This window comes from Pleurodeles waltl, chromosome 7 (assembly GCF_031143425.1).
Source record: "Pleurodeles waltl isolate 20211129_DDA chromosome 7, aPleWal1.hap1.20221129, whole genome shotgun sequence".
In the NCBI taxonomy this organism is placed as follows: Eukaryota; Metazoa; Chordata; class Amphibia; order Caudata; family Salamandridae; genus Pleurodeles; species Pleurodeles waltl.
The window spans coordinates 160,703,238-160,725,440 of record NC_090446.1 but is presented as its reverse complement, the minus strand read 5'-3'; the positions used below and the strand labels follow the sequence as shown (position 1 = coordinate 160,725,440).

General features: G+C 43.0%; 1 protein-coding gene across 2 annotated transcripts in view; it reads right to left on the bottom strand.

The window, feature by feature from the left end:
• PREX1 (phosphatidylinositol-3,4,5-trisphosphate dependent Rac exchange factor 1) overlaps window positions 1-22,203 on the bottom strand; it is a 718,002-nt gene that overhangs the window by 293,042 nt on the left and 402,757 nt on the right. For both annotated transcript variants that reach the window (XM_069243446.1, XM_069243447.1), the window contains exons 8-9: window positions 19,115-19,248; window positions 9,014-9,129 (exon numbers count right to left, since the gene is read on the bottom strand). In XM_069243446.1, the coding sequence (XP_069099547.1) occupies window positions 9,014-9,129; window positions 19,115-19,248 (250 nt within the window). The remainder of the gene's footprint in view (window positions 1-9,013; window positions 9,130-19,114; window positions 19,249-22,203) is intronic.

Sequence of the window (22,203 nt, the reverse complement as noted above, 5' to 3'; positions counted from 1 at the left end):
AGCATTGTGACAGATGAATGCTAATTATACAGGTGGATTATTGAGGAGCAAAAGCAGTCACAAGCTACTAGGGCCCTAGACAGAATATACAACAAATTATTAAAGATATCTATGTAAGGTTATCATGTGGAAGAATAACAACTAGCTGCATAACCAAATCTGAATTTAAAGTAAGGTGATTGTAATCTTTCAGATACTTCCAAGCTCATATGTTGCTCCTTATTTCTTAATGCCTAGCGCCTAAACCAAAAACCCACCATATGAAAGTAGCAGCTTCAACAAGAAGAGCTTTTCTCTATGGTCTTGATCAAGTTTCGTAATCCTAAATGCTCTGTGGAGTGGATGTGTTTTAGTAGGGAACAAAGGGAACACATTTATAAACACTGTCTCAAGCTAACTTTTTAGACTTTCATTGCCATCATTAGTTTTGTGGCTTCAGCTATGATAAACTCAAAGCAAAACATTTTGACGTTTGCATATAAGAAGGCTCATTCCAAAACCGTCCGCCGTTCATAACCTACTGTAGAATAAATTGATAAAAAATAATTTTGAAAGCGCTAATCAGGGGAGCTCAATGAGATGGCCCAGCATTGACTGATCAGAGGACATTCTGCAATTTGGCAACGGAATATGATTGATATCCCAATCTACAATTCTATTGTTATGTTGCAACAACAAGCATTGGGACATCAAAAAACTCTGGCTTGCATTTTAGTCCCGACTAAACATGTAAAAGAACAATAGTAAAAAAAAAAAAGAAAAAAAAAAACAACTGCGTTGTGCATAAACTGCATCTCTGAGAAAAATAATTTAGCATGTGGCGATTCAGTGTGCTTTTTAACGTGGAAAACAGATCAGCATGCATGGCAGTACAAGAGCACTGTAGGATGTAAAACGATGCACCAAACAGCCATAGTTGGGGCAGAAGCCCACTCTGAGTATATTGTAAAGAACTGATAACACTAGGTTATAAGGCAGCTACACTATCAAGCCAGGTCTAAAAACGGGGTGTATTGGACAGACACAATAGAGTTCTGCCTTTGACTATAGGTCACTCCACCAATACTTGGACCCAAATGAAGTATCCATCGGATGTTACACTTGGTGGATAGTTAAAATGAATGGGCTAGGGCCAGGATAAAATCTTATCTTCCTACTGTTTTATTCGTTTTTCTGGGACTCACTTTTCATACCTAGAGCCTTAATAGTGGAGTCTTTAAACTCAGGAGACCCACAGACATCTGTCAATCGGCTCCGTTTGATGGAAACTGAAAATCGCAGATGATTACAAAAGTTAGAGTATGATTCTAGGGGCCACAAAATACTTTAAATACATTCCCCTGCTAGCCTAAGAGTGCCAGGCGGCTCCACCAATTCTTTAATAATTGGTTTAGTGAAGACTTCTTCCAAACAAGCTTGAAAACCCACTGTTTTAAAACAGACAAAGAAAGAAGGGACAAACCGAAAAAATGCCTTCTCATGGCTGCAACAATTGCAACAGCAAAAGAAAAGTGTGCTGAGCCAGTCACAATAAAACAAGTACATGCCAAACAGTTGCAGAGTGCACAATGACGAGGCCAAAGCCGGGCCACCAGAGCTTTCAAAAGCAAGAAAGGAGGCAGACTTCCATTCCTCTGAGAGCGTTAAGAAACTAAAGGCCAACATTTACAAGAAAGATGCTTAGGGAAGTAGCTACATGTTTTTACTGTAGTGAGGTGTTCACGAAACTTGAGCAAAAAAAATAACTACCTATGAAAATGTATTTATGATGGTTGTTACATAGTCATTTGGGTGGACCCACTGTTTCAGGCCCATCAGAGGTCTTTTGGGTGTTTCCTCTTCCTTTAATCCCTAATCGGTTTCATCCATGATGTCAGATGCTGGAAAAAATAGATCCTCTTTCCCGCGGGAAAGATAGATTAGCAATATCACCACTGTGTCAGTGTCATTCATTCCAGCGCGGCTGCGTGCCTTTCAACAAGCTGCCAAGGCCCATAGTATGCCACAATGTAACTGGCAACGAGTGGGAACTCACTGTCACTGCCGCTCATGTTCAACCAGCATCTGCAGTCGTCTGGCGCACAGAGCACCAATGCACAGCCCGCCCTGCCTGCCACCACCCACTCACGTGCCTGGCCTACCTCTGCGGCTCTGCCGAGACCTTGGCAGCCAGCACAGACGGAGACCCTGCTCTTCCTCACTGCACAGGCTGGGCTCATCGTGCTCCTGGATGCCACTCCAAGCCCTGGCTCTCCTCGAAACAGGCCACACCCGGGCTCTATCCGCAGACCACTCGCATAACGCGCTCCTCTCCTGGCCACGCCCATTAGGCTCACAGTACCCCAGCCTGCCCGCAACACGTCAGTCCCACAAAAAGTTGGTCCTTTTTTCATTTAAGACATTTGCTGGGTTGTGCCAAACCAGGCTCACATTTCTACACAGTACTTCTCTCTACACATGTGACCAGAACAACTCGTCTTTGCCACATCATCAAGGAAGGGTTTTGGACTGTGTCAAATTATAAAAGAAAAACAAAAAAAGTAAGTGAAACACATATGAGAGAAACGAAGACCATTAATAAGTGGCAGAGGCAATATCATGCAGAACATTAAAACACACAACTGCAACAGTACAAACACAAATATTGCCTGACTATCTGACACCACCTCCAGACCACTGGACCAATGGTGTCCATTCCCGCGCTTGAGCCTTTCATATGTAATGGACCTCCGTCCTCTCTCGCAGCCAAATGGAAGGACTGGCTGGACCGCCTAGAGACATACTTTACAGCACTAGCAATTGAAAATGATAAAACGCCCTCTAGTCCTACACTTAGAAGGGGTGGCAATATACAGGATCGCAAAGTCTGTAGCAGAAGCAGAACCGTCACACACTTACAACACGCTAAAACAAGCACTTACTACACACTTCGAACCACTTGCAAACCCGGATTATGAAATGTTCCTGCAACGCCAAGATAGACAGCAACAGGAGTAGTCAGTGGATGTATTCTATGCTCGCCTGAAAGAACTAGCAAACATGTGCACCCAATCCGATGCCGAAGACTAGATCAGGACACAATTTATACAAGGATGTTCATCCACCAAATTGCGAGAAAACATACATCAGGTACCAGGAATGTCGATGACCAACCTCCTGACATATGGTTGCTCCAAAGAACTGTTGTAGGTGCGAACTGGATACATAGAGGCAGCCCTCCAGTGATCAATTAAAACTGAACCATAGCACACTGTTACCAGAACCCCACCAGACCGGAAGAAAGTCTACCCCAAATCAACCAGAACTCCAAAAGTATGCCACTGTTGTGGGGGCCTCTATCCCCACCAAGGCACATGTGCAGCACAAAGAAAGAGGTGCACCGCGTGCAACAAAACTCAACCACTTTGCTAAGGTTTGCAAGTCTACAACCAATAAGCCCATGCCAAAAACTAAGGTTGCACATGTCAGAGAGACACCATGCACGCCAGACAACGAGGATGACAGACGACGATGACACAGAAGGAACGGTGCATGTCCTCCACACCATGTGGCCTGAAGAGAGAACAGGACATTGCATCCTCAAATGCATAGCCAACGTAGCAGGACACCTTGTCCCAGTGCTGATTGAACAGGTGCCTCAATTAACGTAATGGTAAAATCCATGTTCCGAACTCTCCCAGGTCGACCAATGCTTGGACCCACAACCACCCAGGTATGCACATTTGGGTCATCCGTGCAATGCTTCTAGCCGGCGTCTTCACAGCTATCATCACTCATGAAGACCAGGCTACCAAAGCAATTATATATATCACGCGAGGGGGAACAGGGATGTTACTAAGCTGCAAAATGGTGGAACACCTCCACCTGGTCAAGTTCTGTCAGCTGTGGACGAATTGGTGAGGAGTACTTGCAGGTATTCAAGGCCAATGGATGCCTGAGGGACCAAATGGTGTGTCTGCATATCAAGAAATCAATTCAGACTGTCACCCCACCCTTCGCCATCACCGCGTGGATTTCCATCTCAGCAAAAAAGTAGAGGCTGATTTACAGAAATTTGAAGAGGCAGACATCATAGAGAAAGTTGAAGGCCTTACCCCTTGTGTGTCTCCAATAGTAGTGGCCTGCAAGCCAAACAGCCAGACTAGGTCAGGATATGCCTAGATATGAGGCTCTCAAACCAGGCAATCCGCCGAGAAAGACATCTAACACCGACGGTGGATGACATTGTAGCTTAAGTGAGTGGTTTTAAATGGTTCTCAAAGTAAATCTCTGAGACGGCCATCACCAACTCATTCTTACACTCAAGTCAAGACCGATCACCACCTTCTCCACTCACGTAGGCCTCCAAACGCACTTTGGAGTCTCAAACGCAGCAGGAGTATTCCAAGACACAATCCAAGGAGTGGGGAAGGGCTTCCCGGCATCCTAAATGCCAGCGATGACATCCTAATACATGTCCAGACCCTGGAAGAACACATGAACCGGTTAAGAGCCACATTTGAATGGCTCCTGGACAACGGGCTCACACTGCACCACGAGAAATTTGCATTCCTCAAGAATGAAGTCAGCTTTTTCGGTTACAAATTCTCAAGATGAAGGGTTATGCCAGACCCAGCCAAAGACCAGCCACCATCAGCTTCATAGGAGTCTGGATTTCTTGGGGATGGTGACTTACTGCAGATGGCTCATCTCCAACGTCACGTCACTGACTGCACCCCTTCTCAAACTGAAGTCCAACACCCTTTGAGATTGGGGCTCGGCGCAAGCATACCACGCAACGAACAACGCCCTGTCCGAGACCACCTCGCTGGCCTATTTCAACCCAAGATTTGAATCTGAACTGTCTGTGGATACCAGCCCCACAGGACTGGGAGCCGTGCTCTCCCAGAAACAAAGCAACAGGGAGTGGGCCCCCGCGGCATATGCCAGCAAAGAGCCTCACCGGCTCAGAACAGAAGTATTCCAACATCGAAAAGGAGGCCATTGCCATCCAGAGGGGGTGTCGACATTTTCATCTGTACCTCTATGGACACCCTTTCACAGTCCACACAGATCATAAACCCCTCAGCCTGCTGTTCTGAGGCTCTTCCTCCAAGCCACCACCGAGAATAAAGAAGTGGATCCTGTAGCTCCAAGAATACTGTTTCTTTATGGTCTCCAGCCTGGGTCGCTAAACCCAGCCAATACTTTGTCCCAATCAGGGAGGAATCTGAGGCTGGAGAAATCAAGGAGTACATAAAGCTAGCAGTGGAGCGATCCCGGCCACTCCCAATCTTGCTAGATGAGATTCTGACGGAAACTCAAAAATATTACTGCCTCAAGCTAGCAATATCTACCATATCCTCTGGCAACTGGAACAGAATGACTCGCAATCTGTCTTGTCGCACCATAGAAGGAGAACAGACTCACTTCCCTGCGGCATGTCAAGGATGAGTTGCCGATGTCCCCTGAAGGGTGCCTGGTGAGGGGACCCCGCATTGTGATACCTCATACCCTCCAACATAGGGTAGTACATCAAGGCATCGTGAAGACCTAAGCAAGATTGAAGAGCAAGGTGTGGTTCCCCTCTTTAGACAATCTGGTGGAGAAAACCATCAGCCAATGCTCAATGTGCCAAGCAGCCCACCCTGCTGGGCCTCCAGCACCCATCATCATGACCCCCATTCCACCGGTCCCCTGGCAACGCGCCAGTGCAGATTTCGGCAGCATGACGGATGGTAGCCTCATATTTGTTGTGGTGGACGATTTCTCAAAGTACGCAGTAATAGAGATCATTGATATCACTTCCGCCAGTCAGACCTTTCCCAGTATCGAAAAAATCATGGCAGCTCACAGGCTCATACATGAACTACGCACAGACAATGGACCTCCTTTCACTAGTTAGGATTTCACTGACTATCTGAAGTCCTGAAATATCAGGGAGGTAGAACGTCTAATGAGGACACTAAGCAAGACAATTTGCATTGCAGTGGCGGAATGGAGGAATGTGGAAAGTGCCCTGTATGCCTTCCTCAGGGAATATCGGCTAACCCCTCACTCCACAACTGGAGTCAACCGCAATGACTTGTGCCTCAATCGACCCGTGAACTGCATCATACCTCATATAGAATCTCCTTCCACTCTGCGAGACAAAACATCAGCCGCTTTTTTATCAGGGGAAGCAAGGAATTACAAGATGTCTCTAAAGAGGAAAGCCCGGCCCACCACCTGTGGGAGGAGAACTAGTATTGGTGAGGGACAGACAGCCCAGAAGCAAATTCCATCTACCTTTCAAGCCTGCCTCATGGAGGGTGGCACAAGTTGGAATAAATAGATCCTCTTTCCCACAGGAAAGATAGATTAGCAATACCACCACTGTGTCGGTGTCATTCATTTCAGTGCCACTGTGCACCTTTCCACAAGCTGCCAAGGCCCGGAGCATGCCATAATGTAACAAAGGTAAAAAGCATTTGGAATCAAATATAAATCTCAGATGTGGCAGGTTTGGTTGGTATAGTTAGCAAGGGTCAAAGTGCCACCATTTCTGCTGTTGTCGTGCCAAATATTACTAGAGAAAGTAATTTGCAGCTATAAGTAATATAAACCACCTGTACTGCTTTGCCCACAGTAAGGTTGGTAAAATAAATGTAAAAGTAGGTAAAGAAAGAACACACAAGTCAACAGAGCGGTAGTGAGATCTTGTCTTATGTCACAAATCATATATCCATTAATCCAGTATTGCAATACGAATCATTACTTGAAGATACAAACTGGAGACATCACACCTTTTAAAGCCTGTTCAAGCACAGCCTTGATTGTTTAAAATGATTTAGGGCTTGATGTACAAGGCACTCGTAGGAAACATGCTGCAATCTATATCCAGGTTTTGACAGTGTTGCTGTCAAACGAACATGCTGAAAATATACACCGAGAGGGAGTTCGGTTCATCCCATTTCGTACAATTACTTTCTTCATCCAACCTTCTTCATCATTGCATGGAGACTTTGTCAATTACATCGTAGCTTAGCCAAGCACGTAAGTTTCAGTTAATGCTTCTGGTTATTAGGCTGTATCCTTCACCTCCAACAAGAACTTACATTGAACTTGCTGAAGCACTTATTAACAAATACAGCCCTCACTATGTACTGCTGCAGGCTTCCCCCATGTGTCTTGTTTTAATGTGCCAATATATGGATAGCACATTCAACCCAGACCATCTGGTCTGGTAATGCTTGTTTTGCACAGTGTTGGACATGACATCCTTGTTGTGGTTTTCCTCCAACTTTTTGCCTTCCATTGCCCTGTTTCTGCTGGCCTTAGGACTCTGCACTTTACTATTGCTCACCCGTGCTAAAGCCTTGTGCTCCTTTTAACGTGAAGAAATTGGTTTACACCCAACTGGCACATTTAGTTTACTTATAAGTCTCCAGTAAAGTGGTACAATGTGTATCCAGGGCTACTAGTGGGCCTGCAGCACTTATCGTGCAATCCACTTAAGCAGCCATTTAAACATGTCCCAGGCCTGCCTCTGCAGCCTGCGTGTGCAATTTTAAAATGTCAATTTGAACTGGCAAAATAAACTTTTTGCCAGGCCTTTTGCTTTGCAAGGCCTAAACCTTTCTTCTTCATACATATAAGTCACCCTAGGGTAGGACCTACACGCCAGAGCAGGCAGGGTACAGTGTATTTAACAAGTTGAACATGTCCTTGTAAGGAAAACCTACTATACTCGTTTTTCAATACTGCAAGGCCTGCCTCTCTCACAGGATAACGCTGTGGCTACCTTATTATTATATTTAATAAGCAGTAATTTCCAAATGGGAATAGGTAAGCAGTTCATGTTTGATGTCTTTGGAACTGTAATAAAAAATCCTAATTTATGTGAAAGTCAAGTTTTAAATTACAATTTTGAAAATGCTACTATTAGAAGGCTAGCATTTTCCTGCCCTATTTGGCGACTGCAGCCTGTTCCTTGGTTACATGACTGGGTATATTTGACTTTTGGACTTCGTTTATTCCTCCCAGATAGCCACACAATAGAGGGATTAGGTGTGCATGGGTGGGCCATCAAGGGGCAAAATGGGGGACAGAGCCTCTACTTGCAACTAAATAGGCTGTGCTCTGCCTTCAAATAAAGGACGTGGCACTGCATTGTTCATGTAGCTAGCTCAGGGGCCAGGACAAAGGAGACAGGAAACTTCGAGGACTTCAAAAGGAATTCTCTAGAAACTTACTTCAAATTGGGCACTAATTGTAAATAGTGGACCCTTAGACCCAACACTCAGTACACCTTCACACCAGTAGATACTACAGATAAAGGGCAGCTGAGCTGCTTTGCTGCCAGAAGGACAGATATCTTGCTGCCTCTGCTGACTGGCTGCCCTGCTTGCTGAGAAGGAAGACTGGACCTTTACCCTTCATTCCAGGCTGAAAGGACTCCAAGGTTCAGATGACTGACCCCCTATTCTGAGATACAGGAACATAAGCTCCAAATGCCTCCACCTTAGAGCTTTGTATGTTCGGACACCCATTCTCAGGGTTCATAGTCCATTTGAGTTTCTAGTAGTAGCAGGAAGACCTTCACAAGCGTTCAACCTTGACAGTAGGACACCCAAAACTTGTATAAGTGTACGGAAATTGGTGTTGGTCATTACAACTAAATGAAATACCACAACATATAACAACATATAGAGATGGTGAATAAAATGGTTTTGTTTTGGCACCATTACTTACTTTGTATACCATGTGTGTTAAAATGTATTGATAATCATTCGTTCAGGTTTAGATGAAGAAGCAGTTAAAAACTTCAGCACTGATATGTGCAGATATCAATACATACTTACAGGAGGTGATGCCCTCACCAATAAATCCCACCCTGTACTAAGAAATCCTGGCACATGCTGGTATTACCTTTTTTTCACACAATATAACCAAAATCCTCTTAATTAACAACACGTTGAAAGCCCATCATCACTTAGACTTGAAAAAGGCCAAGGATCAGAAACAAACTACTGTGACATCAGCAGCAACAAACCTGTTCCATCCTCCACGTTCTCCACTTCCATCACTTCGGTGTTGATCCTTCCTCGGAATATAAAGAGAGTCCCGTTGACTGATTTGGTGCGCTTCGGTGCCTTTTTACCAGCGCCCCTAGAAGTAGAAAAGAAACACAGGTCTTTTCAATGATAGTTTACATGTGGCCCTATATTAGCTTTTCACATGTCTTAATAATTTGTTTAGTTTATTACATCACTCAAAATCTGCCCCAGAGACCATCAATATCTTTAAGATGCTGAAAACAAAGCTGTCAGGTTCTAAATGCAGGGTAGTTTCTAATTCAGAATGATTAATTGTGTCAATTTTAACACATGGATTTATATGCGCTTACAGTTTTGCTATTTTGAAGAACTTTACTAGCGTTACTATGACCCAAAACAATGTAGTCATTTTATCGACCTCCGAAAGACGAACAGTCAGCTGAGTCATGCAGCAACCTGCAGGATTTGAACAGATTTCAGTAGTGCTTACCTCAGTGAGCTATCTTACCAGCTATCTTTTGTTCACAGATTTTCCTACTCCTTAAACCTTTCAATTATTTCGGATTACCCGCAGGTCCTGCCGTCCTCGTCCCCTTCATTACGTTATGGAGAGAAATCTCTCCATGACAGAAAAAGAACACAAGGAATGCTGCGTCATACCCCACCCCCACCGGGGAGTACACAATCATGTATTTACCCAGCATTCCTCCTGAACTTCCAAGCCCCTGACTCGAAGGCCGTCCATCCAGGAGGGAGGGTGGGGCGTAATAAATGGGACGAGGACTACCAGACCAGGACTAATGAAGATTACCGGTAAGTAACTTAACATTACCCCAAGGTTCTACCGTCCTCGTCCCCTTCATTACATTATGGAGAATACCCAAGCCGAAACACCGGCCGCAGAGACCGACAATCACAGAAACACATAGGAAAACCACTGGTACATGCCAAAAAGTGATTTAATAAAAAAAAAGAACACCAAATTGACCTAGTACAGAAGGGGAAACTGCGTACTAGGCCAATAGCAGGTGGGTGTGACAAACTGATTACATATACGACTTAAAAGTAAAAACTACACCGATCATACATCCGAGGGGGAACATATGCTGATCTGAAATCAGTTTATGCACATAAATTAGTGTGCGTCACTTAAGGGTGCATAATGTAGATGCATCTCCAGAGCCGTGATAAAAACACACAAAGACCACTAAGCAGGGTCAAGCATTAACAACTCAAACCAGCATAAACTGAAGAGTAAAGTCAAGACTCTCTTTACACTTGCAGGCATCACCCAATAAGACAATTTGTATGTTTTTGACTGAAGTTAAGAACTGACAACTGGGTGTTATGTTTTATACTTGTATATATATTGCTTGTAGGTTTACTGTTGTGTTGTAATAACATTTCTTCAAAGCTGATTCTCAGAGTTCTCGAATGATTAGCCATGATGGAACCCTTGAGCGTCAGTTGCATGAGGCGGATAGGCTCAAGCTGTGCCTGCTTGAGTTCCCCTGCTGGGGATCTATTTGTGGATTAAAGCTTACATTTACCAGCATTCTTGTATGGAATTACTCAAACAATATGGCGACGAGTTGTGGAAACCCAGAGAACCTACTCACCGCTTCAGTGAAGAATATGCCCTTACTCTAGAAGGCGGACTACCTTGGGATTGGAATATCTTGGAGGAATTACTACAATAGGCATAAGAGGCTATGTCTACCAATAAAATTGCTCCTGAAAGGATGGCTGAAAAATACTGCACAAAACCAGACGACCATCGTACTCCTGCTAAGAAAGATTCTTAAAAAACAGAATTTACTAATTTGCAGGACTGTGCCCCATGCCTGATGTACGGAGTTAGCAAAATGACGTTGCATGGTTTTAGGACAAGAATAGAGATCTCTTGTGTGACATGGGAGTACCACATGTCCTACAAGATGACATCTGAAGGGAACTAAAGGGATTAGAAAGGTAAGACAAGAGTGCTTCTTGGTCAAGGAGGACATATTCATATTCTGGCCCTTGTACTATAAAATATGTCCCAGGCCCCCTAGAAACTGGGTCAAGTGTTGGTGGCAGCCAAGCTTGTCAACAAGTCCAGTATAATCTAAAACAAGTCCAAGCAACTTAGAAACTCACCTATGCATTCCTAGGGACACTTATCGTAAGATCAAGATAGCACTCCCTTACTTCAATAGGCCCGAAGTCCCTAAGGTGATATGGACAGGGACTGCCACACAGCCAAAAATCTCATATCATGTTAATATCTATTTCAGTTGCCTCAAAAGGGGCAACCTTGTCAAGATAAGACCACTCCTTCTATCCAAACAGACTATCAGCAGTAGCCGGGACCAGTCAATTTAGCAATGTAAAGATTCACTCAGAAGGACATTATGGCCTGCTGACTTGTGATAGAAGAGCACTCTTTCTGCACCAGGAGAGAAGAGGATGGCACAGATAGCAATAGAATTAATGAATGAAAACTATCAATTTTACCATACGAGTTGAAATTTGGATGATCTCCTACAAAGCACTGTTTTGGCCTTAAAAAATAGTCAAGATAATATCTTTTTTGCATCATACTGACCCTTCCACTATATCTCATGCCCCTTATTTCCCCAAGCTGACTCTTCTTCGAATAAAGATATTCCAAAACACCCCTCCTTATGCCAGAGGCATTAAGGAATACTCTTGTCCTTGAAAAGAAACCATCAATGCTACAAATAATGCCAGATGGATTGTGGCCTATAAATCTGCCTTCCTGGTCACCCAGTCGACAATGATCGAGCAAACTATAAGTTGATGATGTCAAGCATCACTACCCTTGACTTCCTTTTCACAAACAGGAAAAATAAATGCAAAATGACTACAAAAACAGGATACAAGCTAATCATGTAAACCTGGCTGTTGAACTAAAATGGATTTAATCCATTAACAGCCAACTTCTGCTCGCTTAAAAAGAGCCCTATTCCATCCATAAAAGTAGACCCCATACCAGAGTCATACAATAGTGATGAACCCGGAACAGCCTTCAATCAGATTCACCTTCCTACAAAAAATAATCCCACCCTTATAATATAAAGCAGGGCTGGCTTTAACACTTGTGCCGACCAGTGCAACAGTTTGTTTTTTGGCACCACCCCCAATGACCCCTCATTCCCTATGGATCCCCTCACTGCCACCGCCAAAGGTACCCTTCATCTCACCATAGCCCCTTTTTCACATACATTTCATTTGTTTTGTAGCGCTACTAATAAATTTGTAGGGAGTCAAAGCATTTTACATCACACACGTTAGGCAGAGACAATGAATCATACGTGTGCAAATCAGTCTATAAGAAATGTTACATAAAATGAGGATTACAAGGTGTATGAATAGTCGGTGAGTTGGTATTACCCATAAGAAAGTAGTCTATCCAAACCAACCCTTTTTTAGCAACATCAAGATAATGAAAGACTGGGAAAACATAACTTTCTAACCAATGCCAATGCAGCTCTTTGATGACAGTTCATAGGTCACTATGCAATATTAGTTATGTAACTTATGAACTACAAGTAACAAAATAATCTCAGTGACAAAAACAGTAGCCACTTAGCTAGCCACTTAAAATACAAGTCTGTGAAATGCATGGTACACGTTCTTTGCAGCACGCATAATAACCCTGTGCGCTACTACTTTATGATGAGTCAAAATTACCACTGGACAAAACTCCAATCTGTCACCAGAAGTCACATTAATCACCAATGTTATCTTGACACTGTTATCGCTGCCTAAAACATGTTGGCCACACAAGGAACTCTGCAGCAAGTGCTTTTAAAACGATAAATTATTTCCTAGCACAGCCCCCCCTTTGCCACTCTCCACCGAACTCAGCGCCCCCTTGAACTCAGCGCCCTCAACCAAGGCACCTCTCCAGTTCGCAAAATACAAAATTGGATTAAAAGGCTCTCCACTATCTTCATCAGCTACAAAAAACAATGTTCTCAAATAATGATAGTGTCAACCTTGCAAAATTTGCAAACCTGCAGTAGAAATGCACCTTTCCTCAAACTCACAATTGTATGTAACTACACTGTCATTACAATTATGTTGCCTTCCCAAAAATCAATGAAATGTGATCAATCTTGGACCTTATTCACTGGCTATCATATCCAATGTCACCAAAAAAAAACCTTTCAACCAGCTGTGGCTCCTCTGCAATGGCTCAAAGCCAGCAGCTAGAAAATAAGGGAGGGCTGGGTCCGGGCCAGGCCATGGGAGGGCAGAGGAGGAGGAGTGGAGTAGTGGTGTGCACTCAAGTGCGCTAGTCGGTTTGGAAGGCCCAGGGAGCCTCTGATGCTCTCCCATGGACTTCTGGGACCAGGAAGCAGAGAGGGGGCAGAGGCAGGTGGGGCGGGTGGGTTTTAATTTAAAAAAAAAAAAAAAAAAAAACTTGCCAGTTGCTGCCAGCCACTTTGCGCTCCTCTGCTTCCTGGTCCCAGAGGTCCATGAGAAAGCATCAGAGACTCCCTGTGCAATCCATGCGCTGCTCTCATGCTACTACGAAGCATGAGAGCAGCACAGGGATTGGCCTGAATGGGCTGGTTTACTGCTCGGTCAGGCACAGGAAGCTTGTGCTGTTTCTCCAACCTGGCTGCGCAATACAGCCGGGTTGGAGAAACCTAACTGCGCATGTCTGTTTGGCCGGCCTAGAACAGCCGTCCAAACTGACTTGCGCACTTTAGTTTCCACCACTACTCCACTCCTCCTCCCCATTCCAATGGCCCGCCCCACCCCCTTACCTGCACACCCTTGCTCAGCCAGCAGCTGAAAAATAAAACAATAATAAAATATTGTTCTATTTTTCAGCTGCTGCCTCTAAGCCAGTGGGGCGGCATTCCTCCACCATTGCGGAGGAGCCGCCGCTGTTGCCAAGTGACTGTTAGACTGGGTTTGCCCTCACTGCTGGAGAAAATCTGCATTTCCAACCATCAAAGAAGCCCTTCCTGCTAAGCATGATAAACAAAGCGCTCATCTTGAAGATCTTCTGACACCATTGATCACAATTTCCTGCTGCAGTGCTTGTCATCAATGCATTAAGCACATCCAAACGATGGTTTTATCCAACGATCAGTCTGGACCATGACGTACTGGAGAAGTCTAACCCTATAGACCACGCCTACTCTACAGAGCATTCCAAGGAACTCCAGATGCTTTTCAGACATCTTAGGTGCCATCGTTGCCATAGCCGCCGAGTCTCCAGGACCAGAATGCTTTGGATCCTGAGTCATTGCTGGGAATCCAAGTATTCATCGTTGTAGTTCTTATAGCTTTATAATTCTTGGAAAGACTAAGAAATCAAGAACAGACAATAGGGTAATGGACAGTAATGGACTTATCAGTGGTCTTCATTACTTGAATCCTAGTTTCCTTGACATCGTCCTCTTGTAGATAAATAACTATAATAAACTGTAAATAAATAAGTAATAATAACTGTAATAAAAAAAGAATGTGATGAGGAAGATGGACATAGAGGTATTGGGAATGTGCTGTGCAGACCTTAGGAACACCAGCATAGGGTCTCTTGCGTTTATTTAAGCAGCACGATGTTTATCTAGCAAGAGCTGGAGCTATTAAGTCCGTCAAATCAGCACTGTAGTTAGTCTTCAGCATAAACCAGATATGTTCAATTAAAAATCACTGCTAACAAATGAATACGGATAATACTTCCTAAATCCTGTTATGAAGGGCCGTGCCGCCACCATAATTACCATATGGCTGAGTTACTGAAGTCCCAATACATGCTGGCAAATTCCCAAGCAAAACATCCTCTGCGCTACAGTATGGCTCAATCAGGGCCACTGTAATTATGTGGCAGTGGAAGACCAAATTATACGGAAGGTCGTTGAAATTAAGCGAGAAGAAAAAGCAAAAAATTAGGTGATGAAAGGGCCACAATAGGTCGCAGTATTAGTCTGCTATGGTATTTTACCAACTATAAACACTTTCTCAGCAAATGTACACCTTATAGGGCCAGTTTAACAGCACATTCCAGTACCAGGAACCCCAAAATAGGCAGTTAGCCTTTGCAAATTACGCGCAATGGCCCAGAAATACCGTTGGTACTTCTGTTTAGTAACTTCAGCTAGAAACAATTTGTGGGGTGACATCTGCACAATGTGCATCAGATGCTGGAAAGTGTAGCAAATCCATGATTATGTCAAAATAATCCCAGTGGCCTTGGGCTCAATTTGAAGAGTAAAAGAAGAACAATTTGTGGACATCACTCAAACCAAAGAACGGGGTGAGACTCATCACAGTAAAGGTAATCTAGAAAAGGTCTGAATAAAAAACTAAAAAAAACTCATGAAACTGTGGCTCAATAGGGTCAGACTCAAAATAATGCTTTCCACTTTAGTTGCCCAGGTAATATGTGAGCTCACCTGCATTTATGTATGTAATACCATCAGGGATGTCATCTTTGATGCATAAGGTCATGTGAAGGGCATGAGGTGAGGATTATGTTTCCCTAGCAATTGCTGTGGACACGCAAGAAACGTGGCAGCTTGGGCAAAGTTGTGACCGTGGGATCACGAACATGAAGTGTATGATGTGATCAGAGATCCAGTATTAAGTAGAGGTCCGTTAATTTTACTTAAGCACATTCCTCCTTTCAGCACACTTTCCTCACACATCTGGCGTACACCACCACCGCCAGCATCCCTAGGAATCAGAGTAGGAACAATATGTTTCAACTTAGTTACACCAAAAATAAGGAACGATGGGAGAGTTCTGTATTGAATAACTGGGGGAGGAGCCAAGGAAGGCAGGAGAATGTGAAAAAGGTTCCTAACTAATGATGGTGACAAAGAGCCAGCCAGTGGAATACAGACAAAGAAATTAAATTTAAAAGGTTGAGTGAAGAAGGCGTGAGAGTATGGGGTGACCAGGCATAATGCGCAAAAAGTATAAATCATTAGGGTAATATATATGTGTAGCAGGTCGCTCTTCCCTCACGGACTGTCACAAAGTTTCTTTTTTGCTTCATGTGCAAGATCACACACTGAGACAATGGCATGAGCTTTGACATCTAAGCAGGGTCACCGGAATTATGCAGCAGCAGGGTGCCAAATTATGCAGCAGGGTTTACTAACATGCAGCAAGAAAAGGCAAATTATGAAGCATAATGCAGCACATTTTTTACTAATACTTCATTATTTTGACATTTTTACGCATGATAATACTGTCTGGGCAAAGGTTCCACCTCATTATTACAAGTTTAAAAGGCAAATACAGAAGAAAGCGCAACAATAAGATTACCACTTAACCTTTGCAAAGGGCCGGTCACCGCTCGTGACCTCATGTCGCTGTGTTTTAGTAACTTTTGATCCATTTGAGCTAGAAACATTTTTTGGTAAAATGTTGATTATTTTGCAGCAGATGACGCATTATGTGGTAAATGATTCAAATCCATAATTATGAGGAAAAAGCCACAGCACAGCAGAATTCCAGTGGCCCTGCGTATTTGACATGAAAATGTTGCCATATCAGTTCAGCACTAGAAAGAGCAGGCCTGATGTGTAAAACGACTTAGCACCATGATAAGCCTTTTACAAATCCATGCTGACGGTCAAAGTGAAAGGGGTGGCAGGGGACAGGTCTCCCCTCCTTAGTAATCGCAATGAAATGCACAATTGCTAGTTGTTCCTATGCAGTTGCCAAGCATGGAGTAATTACCCACCACTGAGGACAGCGGTGAACATTTACAAACTGCAAACTGTCAATCACTGGCAGCCTCCATGGTGCATGAGCAGGCAATGGGAGGAGCAACCAGGTATCCAACGAATCCATGATTCCTTCTCTATTTTCACATCATACTGTGTCACTTTTTGTGTACTTGTGACACGTGAGCTCCAGCAGCAGCTCCTCTGCTAAGGCGGAGGAGCGTCACCCCACTGAATTTAGTAAGAGGACAAATAAAAGGTTAACGCAATGTTTTTGTCATTTTATTTTTTATTTCGAGCAAGGTTAGGACAGGGAGGGGCTGGGCTGGGCTGGCCGAAGGCTGGAGGAGGAGTAGTATGTGCACCTGTAAGTGCACGTGTCTGTTTGGCTGGCCGTGTTGGGTCAGCCAAACAGGCATATACACTTTGCATTTCTCCAAAGTGCACAAGGTTCTATTCCTTGTGTGAGCGCTGAAGCAGGACGCTCACAATAATCATGATGCTGCTGTCATACTGGTGACAGCACCGTCGTGATTGGCTGAGGAGAGTGTGTCAGCCTGTGTGCTGCCGGGAAGAGGACGCGGACAGAGGTGAGACGAACGCTTCTCCTAAAGGAGCAGGAAGTAGGTTTTTTTCAATTTGTTTTTTTTAAACTCCACCCCTCCACCCCTGTTCAGTGGCAGCCGCCACTGGTGAGCTTTAGGAAAGAAGGATTAGCATGCCGGTACATTGTGAATCTGTTTACCTGCAGTTTTAATATTGCTGTTATATCTGTCCCAGTATAATTGATGAGGCAGGTGGTTGCACATCAACTCCAGAGAACTATGCATCTTTTATACAAGTGTAGACTTGTGCAGCAGGAAACTTTAGTGAACAAAGGACAGTGAAGCTTGTTCTTTGAAAACTACTATAGCTAAAGCAGAGGCAAAATGATGGGGTCCGCTGCAGAATGTGATGAAGGGCTCCTGCGTTTGCCATATTTCACAAACGATCATTAGCCTTGAGATAAATGTGACAACACGCCCCCCCCTTCCCAAAAGAAAGGATTGGGGTTCCTCTTCACTGCAGGAGAATGAGTTACACCCACCATAAAAGCATACTTAAATGTGGTCTGAGTAGACTCTAGTTGAGAAGTTCCACTCAGCCAACTCTCCAAAGACGATGAATGCCGGTCTTAACGGATCATCTCAAGAATGTAGGTCATCCCTGGAATGGCTGCATGTGTGTTCACTTTGAATGCATCCATAGAAGGAACAAATTAAACCAATGTAGGTTTCATTTTTTTGCATTTAAATATGATCCTCAGGTGAAACTCCAGCAATTAGCTAGTCAATAATGGAAATAGCTGGCTGAGCGAATACCTCTGAATGGAGCCATTTGCCCATATGTACAAATTAGCTTACTTTAAATAACGTTTTACTAAAACCTTGGTCTCCTCTTTGCCAAAAAATGAAGTGGCCGGATTACGACTGCAGAGACGACTGGGATACAGGGAGCCATGATTTAAAGGGCCACATGTAATGAGGAAGGAGGCTGGGAGCTGATTTACCTCAACAGTGCTTTGCGTTGTGAAGAATTAAAGAATTATTTGCTGCGCAAAGATTTGGGTTGATTAGAGAGCATTGTAAAGTCTTCAACACTGCACAAAGACAAATACGACGGTGGGATTCAAGAATACAGAAAGGGGCCCAGCAGCCACCATGTGTCTGCCAGATACTTTAGGTATTTGTGAATAGTAATTTGGCTTTTTGGCGTTGACTTCTTTTTGATGCAACACTCTTGGCCGGCCTACACTTGATCATTAGCACATCTCCATCGAGAGCATCACTACTGTTGCAAACAGTGCATATTATGGCAAGTGGATTTTAAAAGGCGAGGACTGAACTCAACACACAAAAGCTTCCACTCTCTCCTCCATCCTATAGGCACGACATACGGGTTGACAGCTGCCTTTTTCCAGAAACGTATCTGATATTTCTACTGTTACTTCTCATATATTTTTTAATTTACTGTCTGTGTTACTGCATTAAAAATGGAAAAACTGATTAAACTTGTTTTTTAATTTCAAGTAAAATCTAATTTAAAAAAGGTAATGGTAATTTTTCTCAAATAAAAATAATACGAATTTTGAATATTTTAATAGTAGGTATAATAGCAGTTAGCCAGCTCAACACAGAAACTTCAAGTATCATCAGATTAAAATAATAAACATGTTACCCAATCTCATTATGAAATTACTGGTCTGTATATAAATATACAAAGTCCCCAATAGCTTATTATGTATTGGAAAAAAACAGGTAATTGGGCATTGCAGAGGTAGAATGAGAGTTAACCCTTGTAAATGGAAAATTGCAAATACACAGTAATGCACACAAAAACAAGTGATCCACTCACCTTGACTTCCTCTTACAGTAGACTAGGAGACTATCAAACAGAAAAAAAGTTCTCTCCTGAATGTTGCCTGCTGAGATTTTTAATAAGGTCCCCTGGAGTAGGAGCTGCGTGCAGATGTCAGTCAAGTTTGAACCCTAGGAGGAAATAATTTTGAATGTTCTCATTTTTCCTTATTTTCACAAATTCAAGCAGCAGAAAAGACATATTCCCCAGAAATAAAACTAGACATATGAAGCCCTTATAACAAGGCATTTCATCTCAGAATCAAGCTGCAGACTGCTCTGTCTAAATAAATCTAATTCAAAACCTTGTAAAGATTAGACTACATTAAATTGTGCTCCATTTACCATGGAATATGGACAACGTTTTGTTTTACAATGCGGAGAACTTTAATAGTGGTAGTTTTACATTTGTGCCCCAAATTTCACTTAACAGTTCAAAATGAGTTCTGAATTCATTTGTAGGTGTATTACATTTTATCGAGTATACAGACCCAAACGTTGTCTTTCGCGCTTTTCAGGTTGTTTTGAACAGAAACAAAACATCACGTAAATCACCAACACAATTTTAATGAACAGAAAACCCTTTGCTGAATTTTTATCCATCCTTTTTGGTGATCCAAGAAAACAAGCACTCGCAAACTAATAGGTCTCGCATTTTAGCTTTTGCAAGAGCAAACTTCATGGTTTTACAAATGCTTTTTGCTGATTCTGTTCAGCATTGGCAAAAAGAAAAAAATGATGGCACTTGACAAGGATGAACAGCAGCGGCAAAAACAATGCATTGATGGATATGCACAGTTGCTATGACAGCCATAGCATGATGACATATAAAAAGTGTGCCAAAGCACATTTTTAGGGCCGGACTGAGAATCAAATTGCAGCTGTCATGCCTTCCAAAATAGAAAAAAACTTAAAATAAAATGTGCGACAGGCAGGGGGGAACAACCGTGGAGGGAGGGGTGGGAAAAGTAAACTATGAGAACCAACGGTAACAACGAAAGGGCAGGAAGTGTGTTTAATTTAAAACAAAAAAAGTTTGAGCAGGGAACGGTGGGTGGAACAATGGACCAGCTTGAGTTTGGGGGTTGGGGGGGGGGGGATATGTAGGTACAGTGAAGGGGATATGTGATAGGTGAAACATCACATGGCGGGAGAGGTAGAAAACAAGCACTCCTATGGAATGATGGTAGCAAAAGAAAGAAACATGGCAAAGTTAATAGGTCTCCCCCACAAGAGCTGTTGGCTTTCCCAATGTTTTGTAGGCATACTGTATAGCAGCACTTCCCCTGTGCAGCAAGGCTAAATGGTATTTATAAAACAAAGTGCTATGACTGTGCCAGTGCTGACTGCATCATGTCGCTTTTTTTTCCTATTGCTCCCCGAAGGTAACACGCAGGGAGGGAGGCAACAACACTGAGGGAAAGATGGCAGAAGACAATGAAGTGGGTGCGGGAGAAATAAAAAAAATAAAAAAAATGTTTGCTCCCCGAGGCAACAAGGAAGAAATGAGAGAAACATACAAAGGGAGGGAGGGATGCAACACTGAGGGTGGGAGGCAAGGCTACAGGTGCAGGAGCACACAGATAGCAGTGGTTGTGCACAAGGGCCTGGGGACAAGCAGAAGGACAACATAGAGTTGGGGTACTGGGGCCTAGGACAAGAAAAGGGTGGTAGCGAAAGGCTGGGTACAAGCACATGGACAAAGGAGGGTGGAGGGGAGGAGCTGGGGGAAAGAAGACCGCTCATGGAGTGGATGGTGGGAAGCACGCAGACAACACTGGGCTGGATGGAGGGCCTAGCAGATGGACAACAGAAGGTCACTGTGTAAGAGGGACTCGGCGAGAAGTACATAAGAGTGACAAATCAAAACTCTCTCTCTTGTAGAGTGTTTGAGCAAGAATAAAAAAGCAGAGGGAGAACACGAGGAAGACAGGTAAATATGCTTACTCCCGCTGAGTGCTTAAACAAAAACAAAAAAAGCAGTGCCTGGAAAATTGTGCAGTGGTCACAAGCAATGCATCGATGCTCCAGGTGAGTTACAAACACATGAAGAGGACGGAAGCCTACTGAAGCTGACCAATAAGAAGCAGTGGCAATGAAGCCAACCAATGGTAAGCAATGAAGGCCTTTAATCTCCCTACAAAACAATAAAAGGCCTCATAAGGTGTCTTAGATGAGAACTAAAAGGAGTCCCCTGGTGTTAAAAGATACAAGTCATTTAATCAAAAAGATTAAAAAGAAGCTATACTCCAGGAGATGAACAAACATAAGACAACGAAGGAAGGCCATTAAATAAGATGCAAACAAATGAGATTGACAATATGGACAACTACTTGTAAGCAATGGGCAGAACCAAAGCCTACTGTAAGTCTTGGAACTGTTGATAATAGCAGTCCGACAACAGAAAAGCTGTCTGTAGGTGAGGCCAAAAAATGATTGTGACCTCTGGAAAGTAACTATAATGTGTGCCCTTGCCATGTACTCCTTATGACTTCACATATTAAATCACTCACATGCCATGTTCTAGAACATCAGTGATAACATCACTAATGACATTTGAAACAACATCATTGATGATAACACTGTGCATGGCGCAGGTGTGAGTTACAGTTAGCTGAAATAAATATAACAGGGTTTGATTTCAGTGTTTTTGATTTAAACTTACAATTTAACCTAACTATAAGGCCACTGTAACCCATATATATATATATATATATATATATATATATATACATACACATATATATATACATACACATACATATATACATAAATATATATATATATATATATATATATATAAATATATATATATAAATATATATATATATAGCTATACAACTATATATGCACAGATACACATAGAGATGTATTTGTACACACTTCCACAGGTCAGCAAAAGTGACATGGGAAATGACTGGTATAGGACAATAAATACAAATAATTGCCTGTGATAATTGCTATACAAGGGGCAATAACTTTCCTAATATCCACAATCGGTTTTCAGTGTAATTTAACTGCTTATGTTAGGTTAAAAGCTTTCTGTTAAAATAATTACAGATGACAAATTGCTATAGCGTAAATCAT